Consider the following 26,015-nt stretch of genomic DNA (forward strand, 5'->3'; position numbering starts at 1 on the left):
CTGGCTGAAAATCTGTCATAAACGCGGAGCAATAATCTAAATCTCTAAGCCAATACGTTGTCTGTAACAAAGCTTTTCCGCTTGAAATTTTCCTCCCACCGCCACATGTAACGTAATATGTAAAATATCGCAATATCATTCGTATAACCGTTCCCATTGTAACACGTCCACGCATACGGTATATCATCGTTGAATAATACGACCGAAAATAAATGAACCGATTTAAATCTATCGTTCGAACGATCAACCAAAATTCTAATTTTCCCGCGTGTACCGTGAATACAAGTACGCTAAAGAAATTTCTTAATTCTCCTCTGTATTTATTTCTCGTCTCGCCTACGACGAAAGTATCCCAAGTGCGTGTCTCTTTCCTTTCATTTCTTTCGCCATCTTTCTCGCTCTTTCCATCGTGCTATATCGACTGCCTATCGTACAACGATCAACGATGTACGATATCGTATTGTTGGCATGGTGTCGCATCGTCGTAGTGCTCCACTAGTTCCGCTCGTTATAGTCACGCGTTTGATTTATCAGAGAAGAGTCCATCGAAGTTTTATCGTAGCCGGAGCCCTCTCTTATCCAGGTGGTCTACAAGATCGTTTGCTGGATCGGACTGGCTCGAACTGGATTGGGGCTGTTGGATCTCGAGATGTCCGGGTTACTTTGCTCGGTCGTAGAAGGAAATATATACTCGCAAATTGATCCGCGCGTATTCGCGAAATAATCGTTTACGCAGAAGCTACGGCTCGGACGTCGGTTGCTGCCAATTCTTTTCATCAAATTGTAAATGTTAAACTTCTGACGCATTTTTATGCCAACCGATGCCTGTGTTTCTGCAATTATTAGTATCGTTTATACGCGCCATACCATGACCCAAGCGGTATCTGCTTGTACGTTACGCGATGCAAATCTTTTTTCAGCATTCTTTAAATAGATCGAGATTCGATACTTATCCATGCGGATTACAACCCTTCGTACTACATAGCGTGAAAATTCTGCGGAAATTCTATCGAAACTGAAACGTTACTTTGCGAATACCGAGCGGATAACGTAACGCGTTACTCAAAATCGCTCGATTAATTAACATCTTTACGCTAACTGTTCACTTTTCCATGAACCAAATACGTAATTCCATTTCTCGTAGTATTGAAAAAACTGATTAATTATCGATAGAAACGAAGAAGAATATGGTAACTTTAAGCATATGCCATCTACGTATTGAGAACGTTGCTTGATTCAAGTAGATTTCCAACGTTTCGAAATATTTCGCAGGATATTTTGTAAAATAAATAAGAAAACTGGCAATCGTGATTGACATCTGGTACGAAAGCAAAGACGGTCGATCCTCGCGACACGTGTTATTTTATACTGACGCTTTTATAGCAAGGCAAACTCAAACTTTAATCCTTTCTTCCTCCACGGATCTTCGCAACGCTATAACGCGTCTTATGTGCTACGGGACGTCACGTTGTAACTCAGTTTTCTTCAGTTTTGCTCAAAGTGATCGTTTCTCGAGAACTATCGTTGCCAATATGGGCCAGTTTCGACTAATAATTCTGAAACCAGTCCCGACAGGTGAGATTTAATATCGAACCGTTTCTCAAGTGACCGCTACGCTAAACATTATTTATAAACGTAGCCGAGGACTGTGTCGATGCAACGCTCGTTGCGATACGAATTTAAACTATCCGTAATATGAAAACACGAATCTATTAAACCTTCTAACAATATCGTTGAAACAGTTTTATCGTGCAAAATGTGTCGAGCCGAGGCGAGAAAATGCGTTTTATTATATTTTACTGGCATCCACGACGCAGTTAAATACGGTTTCATTACGGAGCATCAAGTTCCAGATGAAACTCGAATCAGTTCTAGATCGAGTAGGTTTCTGCCAGTTCCAAATTGAGTTTAATTTAAACGCGCGTTAAGATGCTCAAAATGCGTGCCATTATCTCATCTATTTGTGAAACCGTTTGTTAAATCGATCGTATTGTCACGCGTACGGGCAAATACGTTCTTAGGTTACAACAGCCGCTTTCTTATCTCTATAAATTATCGTTTTACAAACGTTTGAACAAATTCGAGCCTGTCGATTCACACGAGCGTTCTCTGTTTTCAACGTTGCTTTTCTGAAATTTTCAAAACAGATTTTCCTACCTTCTCGTAAATACGCACACGCACACATATGTACATATGTTTGTTCTATATGATAAAAGGTCCGGTCGAGTAACAAATTCCGAATCGAAAATATAGAGCAACGTAACGTTACGTTTAAGGCTTCGTCTTCGAGAAAATCCCGGTTGAAGACGTTTAGTCGAGTCTAGTATACGCGTATGATAAATTTCCAAATTGTCTCTCTCGGAAACAAAGCGTCTTGCGAAATACGTTATTCCACGTTCTCGACTTATTTTCACGCGTAGTGTGATCTCCTGCCGTCTACTTTGTCCTGTCCAGTCTGGAATTATATACGTTCACGTAAAGTATATATTTTATAAACTTTCTAACTTTCTTTCGACTCGGCCGATTGATTTAAAAGTCATATCTAAAAACTTGCAAAAGCGCGTGTTTTCACGTAATCAGGATTAGCATTATAAAGAAATTATCATCTTTTGTTCGCGAATATATTCGCCTATGAAATTAGTATGTACGTACAGTGACTAAATGCACACGTTTACGAAATTAATACGTTAATTAAAGCAACAAGCGCAACGAGATATCGTAAAAATGATCGACGTTTGCACGGAAAAATTTTCCATCGAGAGGTTTTTCCCGGATATGACAAATGCCTGACTGTGATGTAGCAATACTTTCAAGCGGATCAAGACGCGCGCTGGTAAACACGACGAACGCCGCGTGTCCGTCTTTTATGAAAGAACAACCTAAACTCGCTATACCAAATTCCTTCTGCTTTATTTAGAATCCCCTCGAAAACGCATAAAACGAGCATAGCGCTTGGCCATGTGTACATAGAAACTTTAAACGCGTAACCAAGCATAAAGTTGAAGAGGCTTAAACATTTATCTGCAAGCTTGTCGCGTTGCAATCGCTCGTCGAGCGCATCCCTCCGAACGAAAATATTTGCGACAGAAATTTCTCGTCCGATTATTATTAATTAATCTGGAATACATATCCGCAACGAGTTCTTCCATCCACGCGATTAACGCTTCTTCGACGTTGAACAAACGTTAACCGGCGATCTCGAAGCGTTTAAGTGAACCATCTCTTTTATTCGGTTTGCTTTTTCTACGCGAACAGGTCTTTGCCTTCCAATCGAACCTTCGCATTCCGACGGATTCAACGACTGTAACTATGCAAGATCGTTGAAAGAGGCAAAGAAAAGATAATAGAAGAAACTCTAGCTACCATTTAAAACGTAAGAAGGACATAGCGAAGAAAAAAGGCTAATTGCGAAACGTATGTGAAACGAAGGACGAGATCCGAATCGTTTTCTCGGCTATTGAACCGATAGAACTGTGTTCCCATCAACCAGCACCTTCGTTGGCCTTTTACAACCATAAATATTAAATTCGTAGTCAATTAAATTTATAGACTCGCATTTACATTCACGAATCCCATTTACGAAAGACGTTAACGATTTCGAAATACTGCAATATTTTCCTCTGTAAATGTGTAAAAGATTAGATTAACGAGAAAGTTGTTCCATCGAAATACGAATTTCAACTTTGCCTTATTAACATTCTCTGACATCACAAAAAATAACCAGTCGTCTCGCTTTACGTATGCGTCTATCTTTTTCTGTATATTCGTCAAAGCTGTCGATTACCGTTCGTCCGATAAAAATACCACGCAGAAAAGATCCTATTCGAAGGATTTCCAAAAATGTGTCAGCTTCGACGAGAGGATTGTCCGAACTCGAAAATCTCCTCCTCTCGATATCGCCCCACCTGAAACATCTCGAATGCGAAGAACCGAGGCAAATATGGAGCGCGTCGAAGGGAAACGGACATCTATCTGTCTATCCATCGTTTCCTAAGGCACGAGCGCCAGAGAGGCAAATTTTTGGCATAGTGACCTCGCGTGCGTTATGAATCATTGACGAAACTACTCGGTGACAAAGAACGCGACCAGTGGACTTCCTATTTCCGGAGCAGCTAATTTTAATGAGCACTCGCATATCCTAAGGATTCCTCCAGCGGGCAATTTCGCGTTACTGGCAACGCGTCAAACTTCCGCATATCCGGCCTTCGCGGTACCTACCCTCCGCGCGCTTAACATTTTCCGGATATTACCACTCGGCCTGATCGAACGAGTATTTCTGGCTTGTCTACAAACGTGTGCTCATGATCTCCATTATATGACCAGGGTTGGAGGTTTCTAGGAAATTTAATCTCGATTAAATCGCGTCATCGAACAAAACTTGGACTCTAATGTCCAGATTAACCGACGACACGAGAACGAGAATGTCACTCGTGATAGACGCGGTTATTTTTGCACGCTGTTATTATTATGTCAGAGTTACTTTATCGAATAACCTGTACGAAGAAGCGGAGAGAAACAACGCTGTGTTTTATTAACATCGATTTAAAGGATAACGAATCGTTAGATAGAAACGACGATTCTACTTTATCGAGAAAGGAACAGTCGATCGTCGATATTCGTTTCATCCGATCGTTGCATAGAAATCTTGCCTGTAACGCGGAATTTCCTATATCGACGTCGACTTGCGTAATGTTAGCCTCTTTGGTCGTACGATATACATACTCTTTCGCGTTATTTACCGCATAACAAGCCAGTAATTATCATCTCGGACGAAAAGAAGGTGTGAGATCCTACGCTGTAACCTAATTGCCGTTCATGTTTCCAAGTAAACAGTGCAATGATCAAATAATTTTCCATTACACAACCCACGATCGAGTCTGTTCGTTGTAAGTAACGTAATAGTTACCGAACGAATCCATCGGCCTGGGCGGCAACTTGCATGCGCGATGTTAGCGTTAAATAATTATACTCTGAATTGCGTTACCGCGGATTAATTACGTGCAATTGCAACGATGAATAAGTTTAATGAGCGAGATCGCAACCGACCGGAGACACGCCACCAAAGATACGTATCGTCAACTCGTGAGAAACGAACATAAAGGATTAACGAGGATCGTATGACAAAGACAAAGAGGAATTGACCGGAGAACTTGTGTTAAAAAAAAAAAAAAAAAAAAGAACAGTTATCGTCGAGTACGATCGAGGACAATACTTTTGACTTTCAAACGATAATGGACTAGTACGTATCAGTTTTAACCGGTAAAACAATCGACCGTTCTAACTTACGACATCTCTCGTTGTCCGGTAAATGTATTCGTGGCGACCGATGGAATCAGACAACTGGTTTTTAATTGGTGACGCGCGTAGCGACGATTGAACTCTACGAGGTTTGAAATGAGTCTACCCATTGACAAATACGATAATTTACGGCTGACAATTTGGCAGCAGTTGAATCGACGGTGATTATCAATGGATCGGTGTTCGTTTCAGGTGAATTTTCCACTTAATTTCTGTGTGAACAGATGTTGCTTCGAAACGATTTTTGTTAATTTTCTAAATGCAACGTTCTTTTCCATAGATGTGTAAAATGACGAATAAAGAGATAAAGACGAAACAGTTTGAATTATCGTATCGTTTATAGCAATAGAATTTCATCGGATTTTCCTTTCACTTTGCACTCGGCTAATTAAATTCGAACGCAGCAAGCAGTAGTAACGCGCAAGTAGCAATTTGTAAATATTCAAATTCGTTGAACTATAGCGACGGCGCACGGATGTTATTAAAAGTTTATGAATGAACGACGGAATAAATTAGCGACCAAACGCAACACTTGTCACTTTCTTGCGCAGACGATAGACTATAAATCTCAATTGTTTACTAAAAGGCTTAGACTGTCTTTCGTATACCCGATGTTCTTATCGTTCCTCGCATCTAACAACGATAATCTCTTTATCGATTTAGGATAATCTGTCCTATCTCATTTATGACGTACGAATTAAATAATCACGGAAGGAAGATTTGTTCAAAGAACGACATTACGTATGGCGGACTAGCATTTTTTGTAACGACGTTATTTTTACATTATTTTATACAAAAATAGCAGTGACCCGTCATAAACCATAATATTCCTCACAGCCACGTTTCCATGGCCGTCTGTTCGTCTCTCTATCCGTAATTTTTTAATGGAATTATTCCGTTCTTTCAAAAAAGATTGTAAACGTCTATGTTTATCGAAATGACTCGTGTACGTTTGTATAACCGCATTAGCTCGGATGACAAGGGGTCGGCAAAAGTTCAATAAATCGCGGCGCCGAGTAAAATTTCATCTCAACGAGTGTTTTGCTTTACCGCGATTCTATCGTCGCTTCGTCGTCGCGTGAATAATTCTTCGTACGCCACTATGTTTAATCACTCGAAGCAACGGTCTAGCATTCTCGCAATTTATTCTCATTTCTGGCAATAGTTTTAAGCAAGGCAACGAATGCAGACGTCATAAATATCGTCGTTAACGACTTAAGTGATGAAGTCACGGCTAGTATATGCGAATCGCTTTGCTAATAAAAAAAAAAAGTTACTGGCATGTGCATCTTTGTGCAGAAATCGGTTCTGACCGGAAATATTCGGTTATTTTCTTTCTGCTTCGAGCCACGCTCTAACGTTCTCGTCCATCTTCCATCGTGTTAGTTGTACGGCTGTACGTACTTGAAACGTATCGTGCGAACGCGTCTATATCGATGCTTGCACGAATTTTACTTGATCTCTGTAGCTAAAACATCCTTTACGACGGTACGTTACGTTTTCAGGAAAAAGGGAACGCGGCCAAAAGTATCAAAAATATGCCAATTAGTGGCATTCGTTCTCCGTACGCAGTTAATCGTATCCTCTGAAGTAACTGTGCGATACTTGCAAGAGGCGAGGATCGTCGTGAAACGCAACGATCGTTGAAATAAAATTCTATGTTTAACTGCAACGATCGATAGACCGTTGATTTCTTACCGTCGATTTTTATCGATTCGAACTTAATTCCTTTATAAGCGAAAGCTTTGTAACACGAGTATAACAAACGTAGATGATAAATAACTGCAATTCGAAGGACCGACAGGCTGTGCAACTAAAAATCGGAAGAAGACAGAAATTTAATCAGCTAAGTGGTCGATGTGCGGTTAATTTTGATTATTTTATAGTCACGTGGTAAGATCGACGCGCATGCAATTTCCAAAAAGAATTCTTTAATTCTATTAGCAACCGTTGCTGGAAGATCACCACTTTTATAGTAAAAAATCATTCGATTCTTTATTCGTTTCTTTTGTGTAAGAATATCGGAGTACGAGGAAGATGATGGCCGCCGAAGACTTCGCAAATTCTGCGTCAGGCAATCAATTTGCGTTTTATTAGTCAATGAATTTCCTAAGACGATAGACAATTGGGATTCCCATCGTTGGGAAATGAAAGCGATGAAACGGTTACATAAAAGTAGTCGTTACGTAGAATCAAAGATGAAAAAAACAGCTTATTAAGAAAATCATCGATCGAACACTACACGATTGGTTAGTTTTGACAGACTTTCTGTCTATCAGTTTCAAAGAAAACCGAGACGTTGCGTAATTGATTGGAAGAGTAACATTCCAACGTTATGGCCATGTTCGAAACGGTTAAACGGTCGTAAAATATTAAACACTAGCTTCTATACTTGAGACATTGGAAAATTCATTCTCGTGGAGGGCGATTTTGTCAAGAATCGTTCGACGTTCCTGAAAATTTCGCAGACGGAACCTATAGGAACCTGAGATTTAAAGAGACACCAGATATACAGAATTACGTTTCATACCGACCACTTAATAAAAAATTCTTTCATTTGTAAACATACATTGGAATAAACGATAACAAAGCGTGACATACGAGACTATGTATTGTCATAGAAGAAAGTAAATCGACGCTATCAAACGATTAGCATATGAAAACAAAGTAAGGCGTTATCGAACGAAAACGAATTGCATCGCTATCAGTCAGACGTATCACGAAACACATCGCGATAAGTCTAGTTTAGTAGACGTTTAACGCTCCCGAAATTCGCGAGATTGCCCTCCGCTAGGCCGGATGTGTTGCCCAAACAACGGTTTCCGTTTAAGTAGCCCGAACAATTTAGAAATCTACAGCAGGGAAACTGTGCGCCAGGATAAACTAAAAAACTCGTGGAAAGATGATCAACGATTCGGTCTTCTCCCATGATAAATAATTCTATTACGTTCGTGTTTCTACTATGGTTCGATAACGTATCGCTTCAAGGTCTGCTTAGAAGCGTGGGTGTGTCTCCTGTTAAGGCGCAACGTCACAATTTGCGTTCATAATGCTCCATCCTCCGTCTAGGATGTGTAGAAATTTATCGATCGAAAGTAGAACCAGGTGTTTTATGGGTAAACATCTTTATTCGACAAATAAATTCCGTGTCCTGCTGCTTTGTATCAAAATATTGTTCAAAACGAACAGGGGATGAAAGATACGCGTTTTAGATACGTCATCCTTTCCATCGTTCGCGCCTCGAATATCATTCACGGTACACGTAGAAAACCGATAGATGTAAACTATAAAAGGTTTATTCGAAAATGTTTAAGACGTTTACTCTGTTTTAAGTTATGCCACTATCAACGCCAACACGCGATAACCTCGAAAGTTTGAAATGTCGTTTTTACGTTCAAATAACATCGTACGATATTCGAAAATGAACTCCCATAAATTTCACAAACAATATTACTTTCATCGCGTATCTCACCTACGTTCGAAACGCGTATCACGAAACGATGCACGTGTTTTAAACAACGCGCCGACAACAACGTGTTTATCGAACTTTCGTTTCCTGCTTCTCCGTTGATATCCAATTAATATCCAAAATTTTTTTACGCAGTCCAATCGATATATTTTATATTGCCAGTGGAGGTTTGCGAAACACAGTTTACTAGCTAGCTAATAATTTCTCTAGCTTGATAATAAAATAAAATGGATAACGTTCCGCGAATACGACAACATTCGAAGCAAACAAAAACATATTCGACAACTGTACTTTTATGTAATTCAATATCTTTATTAGCAAAAATAAAAGATTTATTTCGCCCAATAAAATGTTGAAACAGGTACTTTGCCTCGAATATTTTCTTTATATCTCTGTATGTAACTCTGTATATGTTTTAATTAACCTTAAACGCATAAAAATCCGCACCTCACCGATAACTGGTCTCCCGCGTCCTAAAACGAACTTCAAATATAAGAACTGACGATCTTTCTCTGACCTTAATAAATCCGACCCTACGATAGTACCGTATATAAGGAACAAGCCTAGAAAAAAGGAGCGGGGTGAAAGGGTCGGATCGACGAAGACATTCGGCTCGACGAAGACATTCGGCTCACGAAGAAGTACTTCGGTAGCACCCTCGAAAAATGTCAATCACTCCGCAATGCCCAAACAACCCTAAGCTGCCAGGGAAAAAAGAACCCTCTACGCGGTAAATCGAATCCCGACTCTCCACTTCCATCCCCTTCTGCTTTATCCTTGATCGGATGTGACACGAGCCTCGTCCTTCCTGTCTTCATCTCGAGATCCTAGGAAAGTTGGGCGACGCCGATACAACGTTACTAATTGATACGGAATCGATTTCGAGGTATCGGGTCTTTGACTCGTTCGCCAATAAACCAAGTTTCTCCTTCTTCTTTCTGCGGGCGCGTTATTCTTTCGCGCGTTTGCGAAGCCGAAGCCCCCGCGTGCGGACACGCGTATGACGTGTGTTACACAGCGTTGTGGTGGCGGTGATATACGCGCGCGCGCATACAACCGCGTGTGTATTTAAGTAGATGTGCACGCGTGTGTTTGAAAGAGTTTTATGGGGAAAGGGAAGCACGACGCATGCTTCCTTCCTTAATGTCGGCCGGCTCGAGGGATTCGAGTGTTGCACGGTGTGTTCAGTGGCTCGCGTTGGATCTCCGCTGATCGGTCTTACCGTCGCCGAGTGGATCGCGTGCGATCCGTGAATCGGTCGATCGTGTTCCCAGGCTCCCGTTTCGATTGCCAGCCTCGGCATCCCGTGAGTGACAATTCCGTTTTGCGATCCGTTTTCGAAAGGATGTCCTTTCTCTCTTTTTTTTTTTCTTCTCGCGTTCTGCTCTCTTTTTTCTTCTTTTTCCACGCGTTTCTGCCATAGATCTTGTGCACTGTGCTTTTGCATGATCGGATAGATCGACGAGTGTGCTGTGCTCTTTTGTTCGTTTCGTAAACCGTTTGGAACGTGTACGTTCAATTTTTTCATAGTGCATGGAGGAATGGTGGAAGTTTGAACGCCGAAATGCTTCGTTTTTTTCTCTCTCGCGAACTGCGGCTTGATAGAACATCGTCGAGTGAAAGGGATATCGCAGTTTTTTTCTAATTTTGACATAATCCATCGTAGATCTAACGTTATTAAGATATTTGAGAGATACCCGATATAGTGCCTCGCAACAGGGTGAAAATTGCGTGGAAAGCATGTAAGAGATACGCGTTGTTCTTTATTCGTTTTTTGTACACGTGCAAATCTCTTATGGCTACGTGGACAGGTGTATGGTGCTTTTCTATCGCGACAGTTTGACGTAATTTATCGATAAGTAAAATGGCGTTGTTCGTCTGAGAGCGTGTCTCGAGGTTTACGTTTGAAACAAGAATCGTCTACGTAATTAGACTTTTAGAATTAATCCAAACGTGCGCAATGTCTTTTTAGGATCGTAAAGTACAACGCGAATAAAAGAATAATCGAGCGTAAGAGGAAAATCCAGTGAATACGTTTGGTCTTAATCCCGAGTAGAGAAAAGTTACGTTATTTTGAAAAACATAGAAAAGAAACTTACGTATGATATTTGGGTTAATGCCATTTTACAAGTTAGTTTGCGATTCCTAATAAATATTGAAATCTTTTTTACGTTGATTGATTTATCAACTCAGCCTAAATCTTATCTCTTGTTACGATCAAACGATGCTACACATTGCGTAAAGTGTAATTTTGGATTACTTTCACAACGAAGAGGTTTACATATTAGATGTTCATACTGTGGGACAAGGTAACTTTGTGATGCTAATTTGAGCCATTTATGTACGCGGATTGATTCTCAATAACTGTACACTGTAACAACGTGGATATGTTCTAAATGAAAGTCTTGCCTCTGTTTGTCGCGAATATTTTTAAACTCGCTATCACACATTATTATATTTGATTTCATTTAAAATATTATAGCGAAAGGAATCGTCACGTTCGTTGGAATTCAATTCTTCATTATCAAATCGTAACTCTACTTATCCTATATTCTAATTATTATTCTATAAAATTGATAATAGCAATTTATAATTAATATTCTAGTAATAACAATGAAAATGTAATAAAATGAGCAACGCTGCTAAAACGAATATACTAGTTCATGCGAATTTACACGGGGTTAGTTCGAACAGAATCCTTATACGCCCACGCGATCAGCGATACCGAAGTAGAACGAAAATTATGGCGGAAACGAAAATAGAACGATTTACCAAAGAAAAATAAGTGCATGTTACAGTGTTAATTCTTATTTCACGACGTTTCGTATACAACTTTGAAGTTGAGTTGCAGGCGTACGCACTTAAACCGAGACTCGAAACTAGTTGAGTCCACTATAAACCCTCCAACGTGTCTGTATACAATGTATACAAGGTCGTACATACATAGAGAACGTAACGTAATCAAGAATTTTTTAGCGTAAACTGTTATCTGCGTGTTGCTAAACGCAGAGTTATGCTTTCGAATAAGAAATCTCGCGAACTTTTTCCTTGCCACGGTATCCGTGAATTTTAACCCACATTTTAACTCCAGCTTCTTCAAATTTTAATTCCAGTCGTTCGTGTCTTTATGTTACCGTAATTATATCCCTTTTATATTATTACTGTTTCCTCGTTCTCTTCGATTTCTTCTATACTTTTAAATTCTTATCTCTGCAACTATATTCCGATGAAATTCGAAGGAGACCAGACAAATTTTAAGAATACCACGATTTTCTATCAGTTCCATCTACCCGAATCAGCCAAATTTCCGATCGGTTTTGGTTCAGACTCGCTTATTTCTATTCGACTCGATGCTTGACATTCGGAAGCCAAGAAACTCCAGCATTTGTATTCATCGAAACAAACGTCTTCGTACGTAAATTTGAAACTTGAAAATTTTGATAGATTAGAATATCGACGAAAATAATAACGCGGATAGAAGATCGAGTTTAGATATTTTTCAGTGAGAAACTTGCCGGCATTTTCACGTAGAAATATGCAGCAAACCGTAAATGATATCGTTGCTACAGCCGAAGTTTGCCTTGAATTTCTGACTTGTTAAATAATGCTTTTGAACAGTACAACGCTATTTTTATCTGTCGTGCTAGTAATCACCAACAGTTTGCGAGTTTACCAACGATATGGTAAATTACAATTTCTTCGAGAAGACCTTGCACTGTTTTTCCAATATTATTTTCACGTATGGTCGATCATATCGATGATTAATTATCGATGTTACGTCGCCGAGCTTTTCTCTTTTTCATTCTTTTCCAAATTTCATTAAGGAGCCGATCGAATCATTAGATTGGCGCATAAGAAAACTTGTTTCTTCCAAGTTCGAATTGATCGCATCAATGTCGTCCATTAGAAATTTCCTATAAATGACACACTTATTAAAAATCCTAAAAAATAGTCATTGCACTATTATTTCGATTGATTAGATCGCATTCCTTTCCAGACGTTCGAGCTCAGCATTCCATTGTTTTGATAAGGATTGTGAAAACATCATAGAAAGGGATGATAAAGTCTCTTCGGTCAACATCATTTAACGTTACGTTATTTTCGTTCACGCTTACTGATTTTATTCGATTATTCAGTTCGACTGCTGCGAATGAATTTGAATCGATCAGTCGATGCTATCGTTCCATCAAACTTGTAACAATTATTAATATTTATGGTACAGAAGATGTACGAAGGGAAGATCGTACAAAGAAAGTGAATTACGACGCGACGATACCGATTGTTCTCATGTTTCATTTGCAGTACAAAGAGAAGCACAATTGAAAAGTTGAAACGATAAGCAACGTCGAGTTGTCGATCGAAAAAATTTTGTAAAGTACAAAAACAATAGCGTAACAGTGTGTTGGAAGATTAATCAAATAATAATCCTTAGAGATTAGGTTTGAAGATAATTCGCGATTATCTGTTGCATTTCATAAACATTGAATTGAACTTTAATTACGTTGGAGTAGTATAGAGATATATTTTATGGGACATAAAGGAACAACGGCACTCAAATATAAATTTAACGCAACTGGCCAAAGATACATACAAATTATCCTTATTTTGAAATATGTTCTATTTCTCTATTTATATTTGACGTTCGCGTTCACGATCACGGTCATGGGCATGAGCTGTTTGGCAAAATTCTAGATACCAAGCTGGAAACCGGTAGGAAAAATGTGTCGAAAATTTATTTGCTTTGGCATCGCACCGCAACGCATCACACGATTCAAGGTAGATGTAAAAGAAGCTTACCGAATATACGGAGATACAGAAACCATACGATATCGTGCAGTTATAACTAAGCGAAGTAACAGAATTAATAGATGTTTTTAAATGGAAGATCAATTCGATATTAAGGATATAGCATTCTTAAAAATTTCTCATGGACGAAACCTGCGTGATAAATATCTCGTATCGAGACGAGTAACTGGCACTCGATAAGGTAATTCTTCCAGTATTATCCAATTCAAAAATTATCCATGGTAATTTCAAATGACTCACCGTATGCGTCATCATATTTTGAGTTCGCTATCGTAATGAATAAAAATGTGCAAATGACGCGCAAAGATATGCGTTAAAAGTAGCGATAATGTTGCTTAATTATTCGCCTGCGACACTTGCGTTTCAATATATACAACAGGCTGCATGCCGTTTCAAATAACTGAACTAATTACGGACGCTCTTTGAGCATTAACTTTTCAAAAACTCGAGTACCGTGTCGTTTGATAGCGGTTAATTATTTTCCAATGTCGATTTTACCTCGATCCTTCAGTTCGCGCGACTAACTTGCATTCGAACGTGGTAATCGATTTTCATCCCCTTGCTTCTATATCGAAAATCGCTTAAAACTGTGAACGAAGCTAGGAACATTGGAAATATTGAAATAAAGGAACATTGTCCTATTTATAATAATCTTTGTACGCGTCAATAAATTACTATAAAAGATTATCAGATTAAATTTTAACGATTCGACCACACCTCGTCTAAAGAGGACTTAGAAACGCGTGCTGGCGTTTATTGGCGCCAGCCTTCTGTTCTCAGGACAGTTTTCTGAAAACGTAGTGTCAATATTCTCGGTAGGGTCAGGATGAATGAAACTCGAGTTTAGCCATTCGCCAGGCGTTACGAATTCCGGGATCATGGCCAAATAGTTTCGAGAGAATTTCTCGCGACGACGCAACGACGAACGGAAGAGGCGAAGTATTTCGCGAGGGCTCGAACGCTTTCGCTCGAACTTACAGGCAACGGATGCGGCTTTCTTCGAAAATCTATTTTTCCGTCGACCTCCGCGCACACGCGACTCCACTTTCTGCCTCTCTGACTTGACGATCTTCAAAAATACGCGAAGGCTACAAGGATGAGCGGGTGAACAGGCGGTGGAATCAGCGCGAGTATGCGCGCACCGTCCTGTTTCTGTTTTTTCATCTCTCTCATTATCTTAGGCGAGAAGTCAGCTGGCAGATTTGAATAATCGAAAGAGGAAGGACGGTGAATCATGAGTTCTTCGACTCTGACTGATACGTTTTTCTGGTTGATCGATGGCGACGCTTGGAACGCTGTTCTTCGACTCTTTCACATTTTTCTCCTTCAGAAAAATAAAAATGACCGTGGTATATAACGTTGAAACGATTGTTCTTCGTTTGATATAGATACGTAGATTTTCACAGAGCTATAATCTTGCAAATTTTCGCGTTAATACTCGTCGAATGTTAAACAGGAAGTACGATAATGCGAGGATTTTCTCAAAGAGTGATGCTAATTAGAGAATATTTTACACGGTATTCATGTATTACATGAATTTGCGCGTAGCGAGTCTACGCCGTAGAATAAAAGACTCTTTTGATTTTTCACGCGTCCTGGAAACTCGATTGATACGTTCACGGCGGCGAGTAAGGGTTAAATTTGGCGATTCGACGAAACGCGAATTCCTTTCGAACGATTAAGTCGATTCGCTAAGTGCACGAGCTACGCGGCATTACAGGAACATTTCGATTTTACTAATTTCCTATTTCCGGGAATGATAATAAACTTATCGTCGCACGCTCACACTTTGGCACATTTATCGCGACAGTTTGCCAAATATTTTAGATTTCACAGGTGATCATATTTTCGTCACTCGAACGACACGCACTCGGTTACAATTCTACTGGCATTGTCCCAGCAATCTGACAAATCTTTTATTAGATTTCTACAGAATGTACATCAACGGCGTAAATTACGTAACGTAAAATGATCACGATCTCGGTCAATTTGTCAAACATCTTTCTCGCCTTTATCTGCGTCTATTGTGTGATACAAGTATCTCGTTGTAAAGGCTTATAATTGAAACTAAAAGCGCTTTTTCCTTATCATTGCAGATTCAACGAGACGCTGTTGATTTGTACTTAAAACTATGGATGATGAGGTGATTAGTGGAGGCCAAAATAACAAGAGATCACCAATGACCCTAAACGTTAGCGGCTTGTGGGACGTGGTGCCACGATTAGATCATTATAGGTATGTGTATGTGTATGTGTGTGTGGGGGCGTGCGAAACTATACCGTAAAAATAATACCTGTATGCGTTTATTCGAAGGTTATAACATCGAATATAAAAATAAATCCTCAAAAATTCCGAAAAGATGCACAGTGACTCGTTGAAAATAACGCTACGCGTTTAGAATCGACTTTAAATTAAAGGATACAGCGCGAGCGTTCTTCGTCCGACAGACGACGATTTATTGTAATTTTACCATTATTATTGTCCCAGCGAGAAAAGCTATTTCTATGTTTCACAATAACGTGTACGTATCTTTTCTGTTTTACGTTTAAGAGATTAATGATTTTCCGATACTTTGTTGACGAAACGAAACAGTTAATTTCTCAATATCGGTCGGAGGGACGAATCTCCTATCTAATTAGCTATTTTTTGCAACGTTATTTAAAAACCCGTTTCCTCTAAACGAGGAAATAATTTGCTTTTTTTTCTTTTAGCGACACAATAAAATTACTTGGTTATACATTGATCGTTAAATTGTTTCTTTCACAGTTAATAAAAATCATTAGACATATTTAATTCACAGTTCTCAAAGGTTATTCTATTCTATAAAGGTTATTTCTACGGAGTAAAATCTCGTTCGAACAAAGATTCTATAATTGAGATTATTTCTGTAACAAATTAAAGTATGTCGTTCTTCCTATCAAATGTTCATCTTCAAAAATTAAATAATAATATGCTTTCAACAAGGTTGAAACTCTCGACGTCTATTTCAGTATCACTTACTACGTACTTGCCTCCTACGTGCTTTCCTTCTCAAAGTGCTTGCGACAAATTTTTTCCCTGAGATCGATTTTCTCGCGTAGCATTTGTCCTTAATGTCTTTGAAAGTTGACAGAAAGTATACGACCACCGAGTAGTGGATATCTCGGATGTTCTGTAATTTCTTTCTATGTAACTGCAACTATGTAACTACAGTCTTGTCACTAGAACTACAATTTGTAACTCTTATTAAATTAAATCTTAAACGCTTGCGATAAAGCAATGGATATGCTTCTGGAAATAAATCATCTCGTTTGAACTATTATTTGAACCATTGGTATTATAATAAAACGCAAGAGATAAAAGTACATTTCACATCTAACGTTACATGGAAGATCTTGTTAATTATTCCATGATTTTAGGAATACTGTTCCCAATTTCGTGAAAAATTCTCCTGCCGAGCATTATCTAATTGTCCATTCCTCAAATCGTTCGACAGTTTATCCTAACTTAATTAGCCGCTGTAGGCTCACTAATACCATTACCGAAATTCACAGGCACGTTTCTGTTTGTAGATTGAGTCGTCGTGCTAAGAGGCCATCGCTGAGCACCCTGCACGAAGGAAATCTTATAAAGGTAAGATTGCCACACCCTGTAGACATTTGTCGTACTACCCCTTGTTTCTAATATCATCGAATGCATCGAAAAATATCTCGTAATCGTCGAGGTTCTCGCATCCGTGCGTTAATTATTTTTCATTCGTTGAATAAAATACGTTCGATGATAATGTGTCTCATCGATCGCACGAGAATTCCGTGGCAAAAAAATCTGCAGTTTCCAAAGTATTATAACGGGTAGAGGGTATAACGGGAGTCACCGTTAAACGTGAACATAAAATTCTATAAATTTGATCTCGCGACAGATTCGCCGATTTCTCCCTTTCTCTTTTACGTCATAATTATCCTTTGTGATATATTTCCATCGTGTTTGTCTCCAAGTAACGTAAAACGCTACATTATTAAATCGCATACACGTCATAGTTATTAACGACGGTTGCTTCAAATATTATAACAGAAAACGCTTTAGCGCAATGTGAATAAAGGGGATGAAATAGTATGGTCGGCTTCGTGTTTCGACATAATCGGAAATACGTAAATTTATACACGTCGGTGAAGTGTTAACAACGCGTGTAGGAATATAGGTCACGTATCCCATTTGCAAATGTGAGAATGAAACGCGCGACAGAGAAGGGATTAGAAATGCAAATGCAACAACATTCATTAGATATATATATATATACGTGCAATTGTTCGTAGAAACCGAGTATTTTTCATCGATGACTCACAATCGGTTTAAAGAATCGTCGCGTTCCTTAAAAGACTCGAACAGGTGAACTATTTTCTCCGCTTCTCATTTGCATTTCCATTGTACATTTAAGATAAAATTCCTGTCGAGTGCTCTCTAACGAACAGGATAAAGGTATTTTCAACACGAAGAGAGTTAATTGCCAAATATTACTCCAAATTCTTTGATTGACGTACTGTTTTCGAGGAAATGAAGTGAACGTTGCATAACGCGTGCATTAGAAGTGATAAAGCTAATCTCGACTCGTCTCGTCGTAGAGTGAAATAACACCCGGAGGAGCTGCCTCCCTCGGCAAGGACGATCGAACTTATAACGAGAGACGTGAGGGAGACAGTATATTAAGTTTACACAGCAGTAAATACCAGCTGCGAGAGAAATTAGAAAAGATATCAATTTTGAAATCCCCGTCGTTCTCGAAGGTCATAGTAATAGGTTTGATAATGAAACGCGACATAATGCGTTTATCCGATTATTATTTATCCATATTTTTCTTCGGTAAATTATTCACGTTAAGAGATTATCATTTTTCGGGTACAAAGATACATTCACAGACTAACAAGATTTGTCTTATTTATCTCTTTTAAATGTTATATCGAATTGTACGCAATTGTTGGTATCCTCTTCGTCCATGTAAAACTACTCTCAGCTCTCTGAACTCTCTGAACTCTCGAAACAATACGAAGATCGGACTCTGTATTTCCAAATCCTCTGGCGAAAACTATCGCATACGTTGCAATCTTCAAAGATAAACAACGGTCACATACGTACGGATTATCACATTGTCCATCCATCTCAATATTGCATTGCACGAACATCGCGGGCATATTATTGTGTTACTAAAGCCGAATTTACACCGTTCCTCCAAAGTGAAACGACGTAAATTCGACTTGTGTAAACAAGGTGTCAACTACGTTTATTTATTCGTAATTCTTCGAATTCGACTGCAACATTTTAGGAACATATTTTCCAAGTGTTGTATCATTGATTTATCAAAAAAAAAAAAAATCGATTTTTCAGTCTTGTTGCACGAGAATCCCTCTTCAACTGAAGCTTCTGTGAAAGATATTAAATTTGAGAGAAGTAACATGGAAGTCCTAAAATGTTCCAATTATAAATTAGTTAATTAGTTAATATTTGGAAAAATTCATCGAATTTCGTTGAATACGAAATCTCGATGAAACTATGCGCGATTAGAATTTTATAGAAAAGAATGACACCTCGTATACACCGATTTAACAGAGGGCAACAGAGAGATAAATTTGGAAATTTCAGGACCCAAATATAGAGGCTGGTCAAATCGGAGTAACTCAGCAAGGACACACGGGAATAAAACTAGGATGGATCCAGGGTGTCCTCATACCATGTCTGCTCAATATATGGGGTGTAATGCTTTTCCTGCGGCTGTCATGGGTAGTAGCACAGGCGGGCATACTGCAGAGCATCATCATAATCGGAATATCGGCAGCTGTCTGCGTCATCACAACGCTTAGCCTGAGCGCAATTAGTACTAATGGGGAAGTAAAGGGAGGTGTGTTACGGGTCCCCCGTTCTTTCTCGTCCTCTTTTTTCCTTTTTCCAAGGAGTGGTGCCATGTACTTTGTAGTCGTTACATTCGCCTCGCCAGAGTCGAACATTGACAATTGGTTTTTCCACGAAGTGGAAAGTCGTCCTTGAAAAATAACCGCGCGATATCCCAGCTGCAACGATTTGCCTATAAAAAAAATGCAAATATGTACATTATGAGAAATTTCCCACTGATAGATCTCTTTCTATTCTAATATTTGTCTTATCCACTTTTATGGAATACCGTTTCGATCTTATTAAAACTGACAGAATTCTAATACGAGCCATCATTTTCAAACTATATGTTCAAAGAGACTGGATTTTGAATATTTCAATTAATGTCGAAATTTTTCGTATGTAACACGCTGTAAATCTTAATTCGATGATCTTCGCGTAAAAGCTCTCGGGAGAAACTTCTTTCCTCCTCACGAATTTCATTTCCCCCCCTATTTACTTCCATAGAAACGAAAGAAAATCGTATTACTATATTTCTAAATAAGTCGTTAAGTCCAATGACGTATAAGTTGAAATTTCTATAGGTGGTATATATTTCATCATATCACGGACTCTGGGAGCGGAATTTGGAGCCTCGGTAGGGATCGTTTTTGCATTTGCAAATGCAGTTTCGGCATCGATGAATACCATTGGTTTCTGCGACTCCCTGAACGATTTGTTACGAGAGCATAACATGCAAATCATTGACAATGGGGTAAACGACGTTCGAATCGTCGGAATAATCGCGTTGATCGTTATGATCATGATTTGCGCGATTGGAATGGAATGGGAGTCAAAGGTATTTATTTTATGTATTTCGATAGAAAAATTAATCGTTTTCGTGTGTCGTACAAGTCCGTGTTTCGCTCTGCTGTATATGTAAATAATTTGATGCTTCTAACTTCCAAATATTTTCTTTTTTTTTTAAGATGTTTGATAAAACGAGTTCTTTCAGGCTCAAAACTTCCTTATAGCCATCATCGTCGCAGCTATTTTCGATTTTCTGATTGGTACTATCATAGGACCTAAGAATACGACGCAAGAAGCATATGGATTTCTTGGATTTTCCTGTACGTCAAATACGATTACTTTATAGGAGTGTATTACACAAAAACCTATTTATACGCTATTATCTCTGAACGAATCGTTTCTTAAATTCTCAGCTGAAGTATTCATGGACAACCTGGGCCCCGATTATCGTTTTTCCGAGAACAGCAACCAAACGTTTTTCTCCGTGTTCGCCATTTTCTTTCCATCTGTAACGGGAATTCAAGCTGGCGCCAATATCTCCGGCGATTTAAAGGATCCAGCGAGCAGCATACCGATCGGAACACTTCTTGCGTTGCTAATCTCGATGCTGAGTTATGTCACTTTTGTCTTCTTCGCTGGTGGAGCGGCCCTAAGGGATGCCAGTGGGCTTGTCGGTGCAAATGATACGATCGTAAGCTGCATTCCGAACGTCAACTGCACTTACGGATTACACAACAGTTACTCGGTACGGAATTCCTGTGACACTATTTAAAACACATTAACATTAAAACGTTATCGAATATTAAAATCAAAACTATACGGAGAAAGAAATTAAAATGAAGAAAATAAAATGAAATTAAAGCGAAAGTTGGAAAAATTGCTATCGTCTATCTATTTAAGTTACGAACTTATCACTCGGCTGACTTTAGTTTTAAGTTTCGTATTTCTTAAATAGATCGCAGGGCGAGCCGATTATTATTTTTCTAAGAACTTCCAGCGAATAGATTTACAGTGTTTTATATTGGTTTTTATATTGATTTACAGTGGTTTTATATTCTTTGCTCGTAGGTGATGCAACTTATGTCGGTATGGGGTCCGTTGATCTACGCCGGCTGTTTCGCGGCAACCCTCTCTACAGCGTTGACAAACTTGCTATCGGTACCACGATTGATACAGGCGCTGGGACAAGACAGAATTTATCCCGGTTTGATTTACTTCAGCAAAAGTTACGGGAAACACGGTGAACCTTATCGTGGTTACGTGCTCACGTTCTTCGTAGCAGCGTTGTTCCTCTTGATAGGTATCGAGAAATTTGCAACTGCCGATATTAGAGTTCTAGCTTATAAATTAAAATAGCGAAATAATACAAATCATCTCACTTTTCAGCAAACTTGAACGTGGTCGCGCCTCTAATCTCAAACTTTTATCTGGCATCGTACGCGTTAATTAATTTTTGCACCTTTCACGCGGCGCTTATTCGGCCGCTTGGATGGCGACCCACATTCAGAGTGAGTAACCAAAGTAAACAGATATTTTAAGAGCACATCTTGAATAATCAGTGGCTATCAAACAAGGAGGGAAATTCAGTGAAGCTTCTTTTTTACAGTATTACAACACCTGGTTGTCTTTGTTTGGTTTTATTACGTGCGTGTCCATAATGTTCCTCATTGATTGGGTGACTTCGCTGGTCACGTTCGTCATCATCTTCGCATTGTATCTGATAGTGGTGTATCGGAAACCAGACGTGAATTGGGGTAGCAGCACGCAAGCACAAACCTACAAGACAGCACTTTCTATCGTTTATCGGTAAGAATATTATTATAATTCCATTATTTTTCTTAAGTTGGTCAAATTCAAATATGTACCATGTACGCGATGTTACCATTTCGTATAGACACGTTTAAAGCGCGCTATTTACCAATTTTATCTGACGTCGTACTTTCTATTTTCAACTGCCTCGCGATATAACATAATTCTCAAATGTATGTTCAAATTAAATGTTGCAGATTGAATTCTATCGACGAACATGTCAAAAATTATGCTCCACAAATTTTGGCACTGAGCGGAGCTCCTGGCGCCAGACCAGCGTTACTGCATCTGGCAAATCTCATCACGAAAAACCATTCGCTACTGATTTCCGGTGAAATACACCCAGTACGTGGTTTAGATAAGTGGATTTAGACACTTTAACTTTTAAACATTCCTAAAATACTGCGTTTCCGATTAGTCGCTGTAGCCACATTTTTTCAACCAGTTATTTTCTGATGATATTTTTATCTTCCACTGTCATGCTAGTATCGTGAATCCTCTCGTATCGAGAATCTAAATTGGATTTTCAAACACCCAAGATTAACAAAAACGACTTTCGTCTCTTTCCAGACTCGTTTGTCGTACCGTTTACGATCGATGCGACTGAGAAACGGTTATGCATGGTTACATCAACAACGTATAAAGTCGTTCTACCATGTAGTGGAGGATTTAAGCTTCGAACGGGGTGCATCAGCTTTGATGCAAGCAACAGGTGTCGGCAAGTTGGCACCGAACGTTGTTTTAATGGGTTACAAAACACACTGGTCAACGTGTAACCACAAGGATCTGCAAGAATATTTCAATGTTCTTCAGTAAGTCAATTAGCGTTTATCACGGTGTCCGCGATAATGAGAATATAACGAAACTTTGTACCGTTTCTAGTAACGCATTCGATCAGAAGTTAGCGGTAGCGATGTTACGAATCGCGGAGGGCTTAGATTGTTCGGAAGTTGCAACCGCCAATGGGGATGACGAACATGGTGTTTTAGCGCAAAGTAGCTACGATTTGACTGGAAGCACTTTGATGCACGTGGATAGCAATTTGTCAATGTCCAGCCAAATTCCAAGGGTGCAAAGCGTGCCAACAATAGGTATCTATGAGTTCGATTGATCAGGTTATGATTAGATTCGTTAAAAAATCTCTTTTCCTTTACCTTAGCTACCTTTATCGTGATGTTCAGCAGCGTTCGAACTCCACCTGGAATTCTTCATTTGAAATTCCAATGAAATTATATTTCAAATTCAAATGAAATTATACCGATCGATATAATTTTGTTTCAGGAACGCAATTCGTGCCGGTAGACGCTCCACAAATTGTTAGAGATTCGCCTACTCACGGAAGTGCTCGTGACCATTTGAAGAACAAACGAAAACACGCGATAGAAAAATTAATGTAGGTGAAGATTAATTTCAATGAGCATCTACAGACGTTAAGCGTTACATCTGTATTTTTGGTAATTGTGTTAATCAGAAAATGTTATTTTATATTTTAAATTATCTCTACAGGGAGAAACGGCATGCGATGACACCGGTTCCTGAACGCTTAGCGATTTTCCAAAGAAAGCACAAGAATGGTACGATCGACGTGTGGTGGTTGTACGACGATGGAGGTAATTCATAAAATGTTTACAGGTGTCTACAATCAATATCACTAATCGATATATTTATCTGGTCGTATTCAATTAATCTATATTTAATTAATCTATATGATATAGATGTCTTTCTATTTCATCTAAATGATTTAATCAACAATGTACCTTTGACGTATTCCAGCAGATAACTGAATGAGATTAATATTAATTTTCGAAGAATAATCTTTCAATAATTTCAATAATTTCTCAATTAGGTGTACTCATTTTTAAGTGGTAGACATTTTTATTCAACAGGTTTGACGATTCTTCTTCCTTATATAATCAGCACACGCTCGAATTGGGAGCATTGTAAAATGCGAATTTTCGCTTTGGCCAATCACAAACAAGATATAGTGGCCCAGGAGAAGGAGTAAGTTAAATGTCCAAAAAAAGTATGATTCGATTTATACTTTATACTAGATTTTATATACTTATAAATAATCGTATAATCGAGTAGATTAAATACAAGTGATTTTTTGTTCGTATCTTCGACAAAAGAATTCCTTAATTAAAAATAGCTTTAATTGGAAATAATCCATGTGATCATCGATCATGTATATTAATAATTTACAGAATGACCGAGATAATGGCAAAATTCAGGATAAGATACACCAGTTTGAAAATGGTAGACGACATAAGCGTTCAACCAAAGCAAGAAACGCTAGATTTCTTCGATAAACTTATATCTGACTTCCGAAAAAACGAGCCTGACAACACAGGTATTTTACCAGATTACATATACATATCTATTGAAAAAAGATCATTTATTTATTTCAAAGGAAATATATCAGTATGATCATTTCAAACGTCAATAATTATCAGGCTACTTGAAATGATAATTTCAATATCTCGTTGCAGAATGTTGTGTAACAGAAATTGAACTTCAGTCTTTAAAAGATAAGACGTACCGGCAACTCAGACTGCGAGAATTATTATTGGAGAATTCCAGTCAATCCACGTTGGTTGTAATGTAAGTGCATATTTTACTAGACGACTTACGAAATTAATAAACGAACAAACAAGCAGTTATTTACAAATGATTTTGTTAAATTGCAGGTCGTTGCCAATGCCAAGGAAAGGAGCGGTTTCAGCGCCACTGTACATGGCGTGGCTGGAAGCTTTAACTAAAGATATGCCACCAACACTCTTGATACGCGGAAATCATACTTCTGTCTTAACGTTTTACTCGTAGTTCACCGACATTATTCTTAAACAATAATATAATTTTAGTATCTAGATGAATTTACGTTGAATAACATCACGAAAACGTCTACGCAATTAGCAAAGACATCTTCTGATGTGGACAGACAGTATTCGGTATATTCATGCCAAAAGTTATATAGATACTATGATTTGTTTTCGTTTTTATACAGTATTCATTAAACGTCAAGCCCGGTGGTACTTGCTGACGAGATTATTTTAACGTAGAAATGAAAGACAACAATATATGGGACTATCAATAAGTAATAGCCTCATAACTTTGATACTTATAGGACTCTAGGACGCGTTAATGATGAAATATACACTACAACTATTCTTAGAATGTATTGTACTTTGAAGCGTGGAGATGTTTTATTTAGTTAGCGATCAATGACTTTTATATGATAATACACAGGATTATCTTTAACATATACTATTAATACGACATATAGTACAGTAGACAGATAAAGTAGAATTTAAATTTTCATTAAATACGATGGACTTCTTAAATACGCATTGAAGTTAATGACGTATAACTAAATAATTTAATAATAGTATGACGTACTTCACATGTTAACGACTTTTTAACTGATCTAAATGTATAGTATTATACTTAAGCAACGAAGGACGAGATATTTCTTACTTCCCATCAGTAATATATTTTTTCATTATAGAGCTGTGTACCTACTTAAGAAAATTCTTGTTACTGAAATTCCGATTGCATAAAAAACTTATATAAATGCTTAAAGATATGATTCACTTATTTTTACAAAAGTATTTCCTATTTTAAATAATACGATACTTAATAATACAGTACTTAACTATTATTGATCATTAATTATTATCGTTATTACTGATGCTCGAATAGGAAATATTCTTTTTGTTTTCATATAACTTTTAGTTACGTATAAACAAAGTACAGAACAAAGTTTAATTGTGAATTGTTTTAAATCACGCCTCATAGATTATTTAATTAACACTAAAATAACGTAAACAATTTTCAGTACTGAACAAGTTATTATTATACTTCATTCTTTAATTTCTAAATTAATCAATTTCTGAATTAAATCAACGATTCATTTTGTAAACATAAATTCGATAATCTTTCTGTATAAACTTGTAAATGAAAACTTTTTCACAGTAAGATATTACTG

The 26,015-nt window shown here is 38.2% G+C and overlaps 1 protein-coding gene across 5 annotated transcripts; it reads left to right on the forward strand.

The window, feature by feature from the left end:
• The first annotated feature begins 1,479 nt into the window (after positions 1-1,479).
• NKCC (sodium potassium chloride cotransporter) lies at positions 1,480-25,626 on the forward strand. 5 transcript variants are annotated; one of them, XM_076622494.1, is made up of 19 exons: positions 1,480-1,575; positions 15,670-15,808; positions 17,125-17,185; positions 19,187-19,442; positions 20,017-20,270; positions 20,427-20,541; positions 20,635-20,966; positions 21,290-21,521; positions 21,608-21,729; positions 21,828-22,027; positions 22,228-22,375; positions 22,601-22,842; positions 22,913-23,121; positions 23,312-23,423; positions 23,537-23,640; positions 23,917-24,031; positions 24,235-24,380; positions 24,520-24,631; positions 24,718-25,626. In XM_076622494.1, the coding sequence occupies exons 2-19, from the start codon at positions 15,705-15,707 to the stop codon at positions 24,851-24,853; spliced, it is 3,000 nt and encodes a 999-aa protein (XP_076478609.1). In that variant the 5' UTR covers positions 1,480-1,575; positions 15,670-15,704; the 3' UTR covers positions 24,854-25,626. The 5 variants fall into 5 exon arrangements, with proteins under 5 accessions (XP_076478609.1, XP_076478611.1, XP_033186113.1 ...); XM_033330222.2 differs by lacking the exon at positions 1,480-1,575 and adding an exon at positions 9,863-10,073; XM_076622495.1 differs by lacking the exon at positions 1,480-1,575 and adding an exon at positions 9,927-9,945.
• Positions 25,627-26,015: the final 389 nt, after the last annotated feature.

The sequence above is a fragment of the Bombus vancouverensis genome, chromosome 11 (genome assembly GCF_051014615.1).
Source record: "Bombus vancouverensis nearcticus chromosome 11, iyBomVanc1_principal, whole genome shotgun sequence".
Taxonomy (NCBI): Eukaryota; Metazoa; Arthropoda; class Insecta; order Hymenoptera; family Apidae; genus Bombus; species Bombus vancouverensis.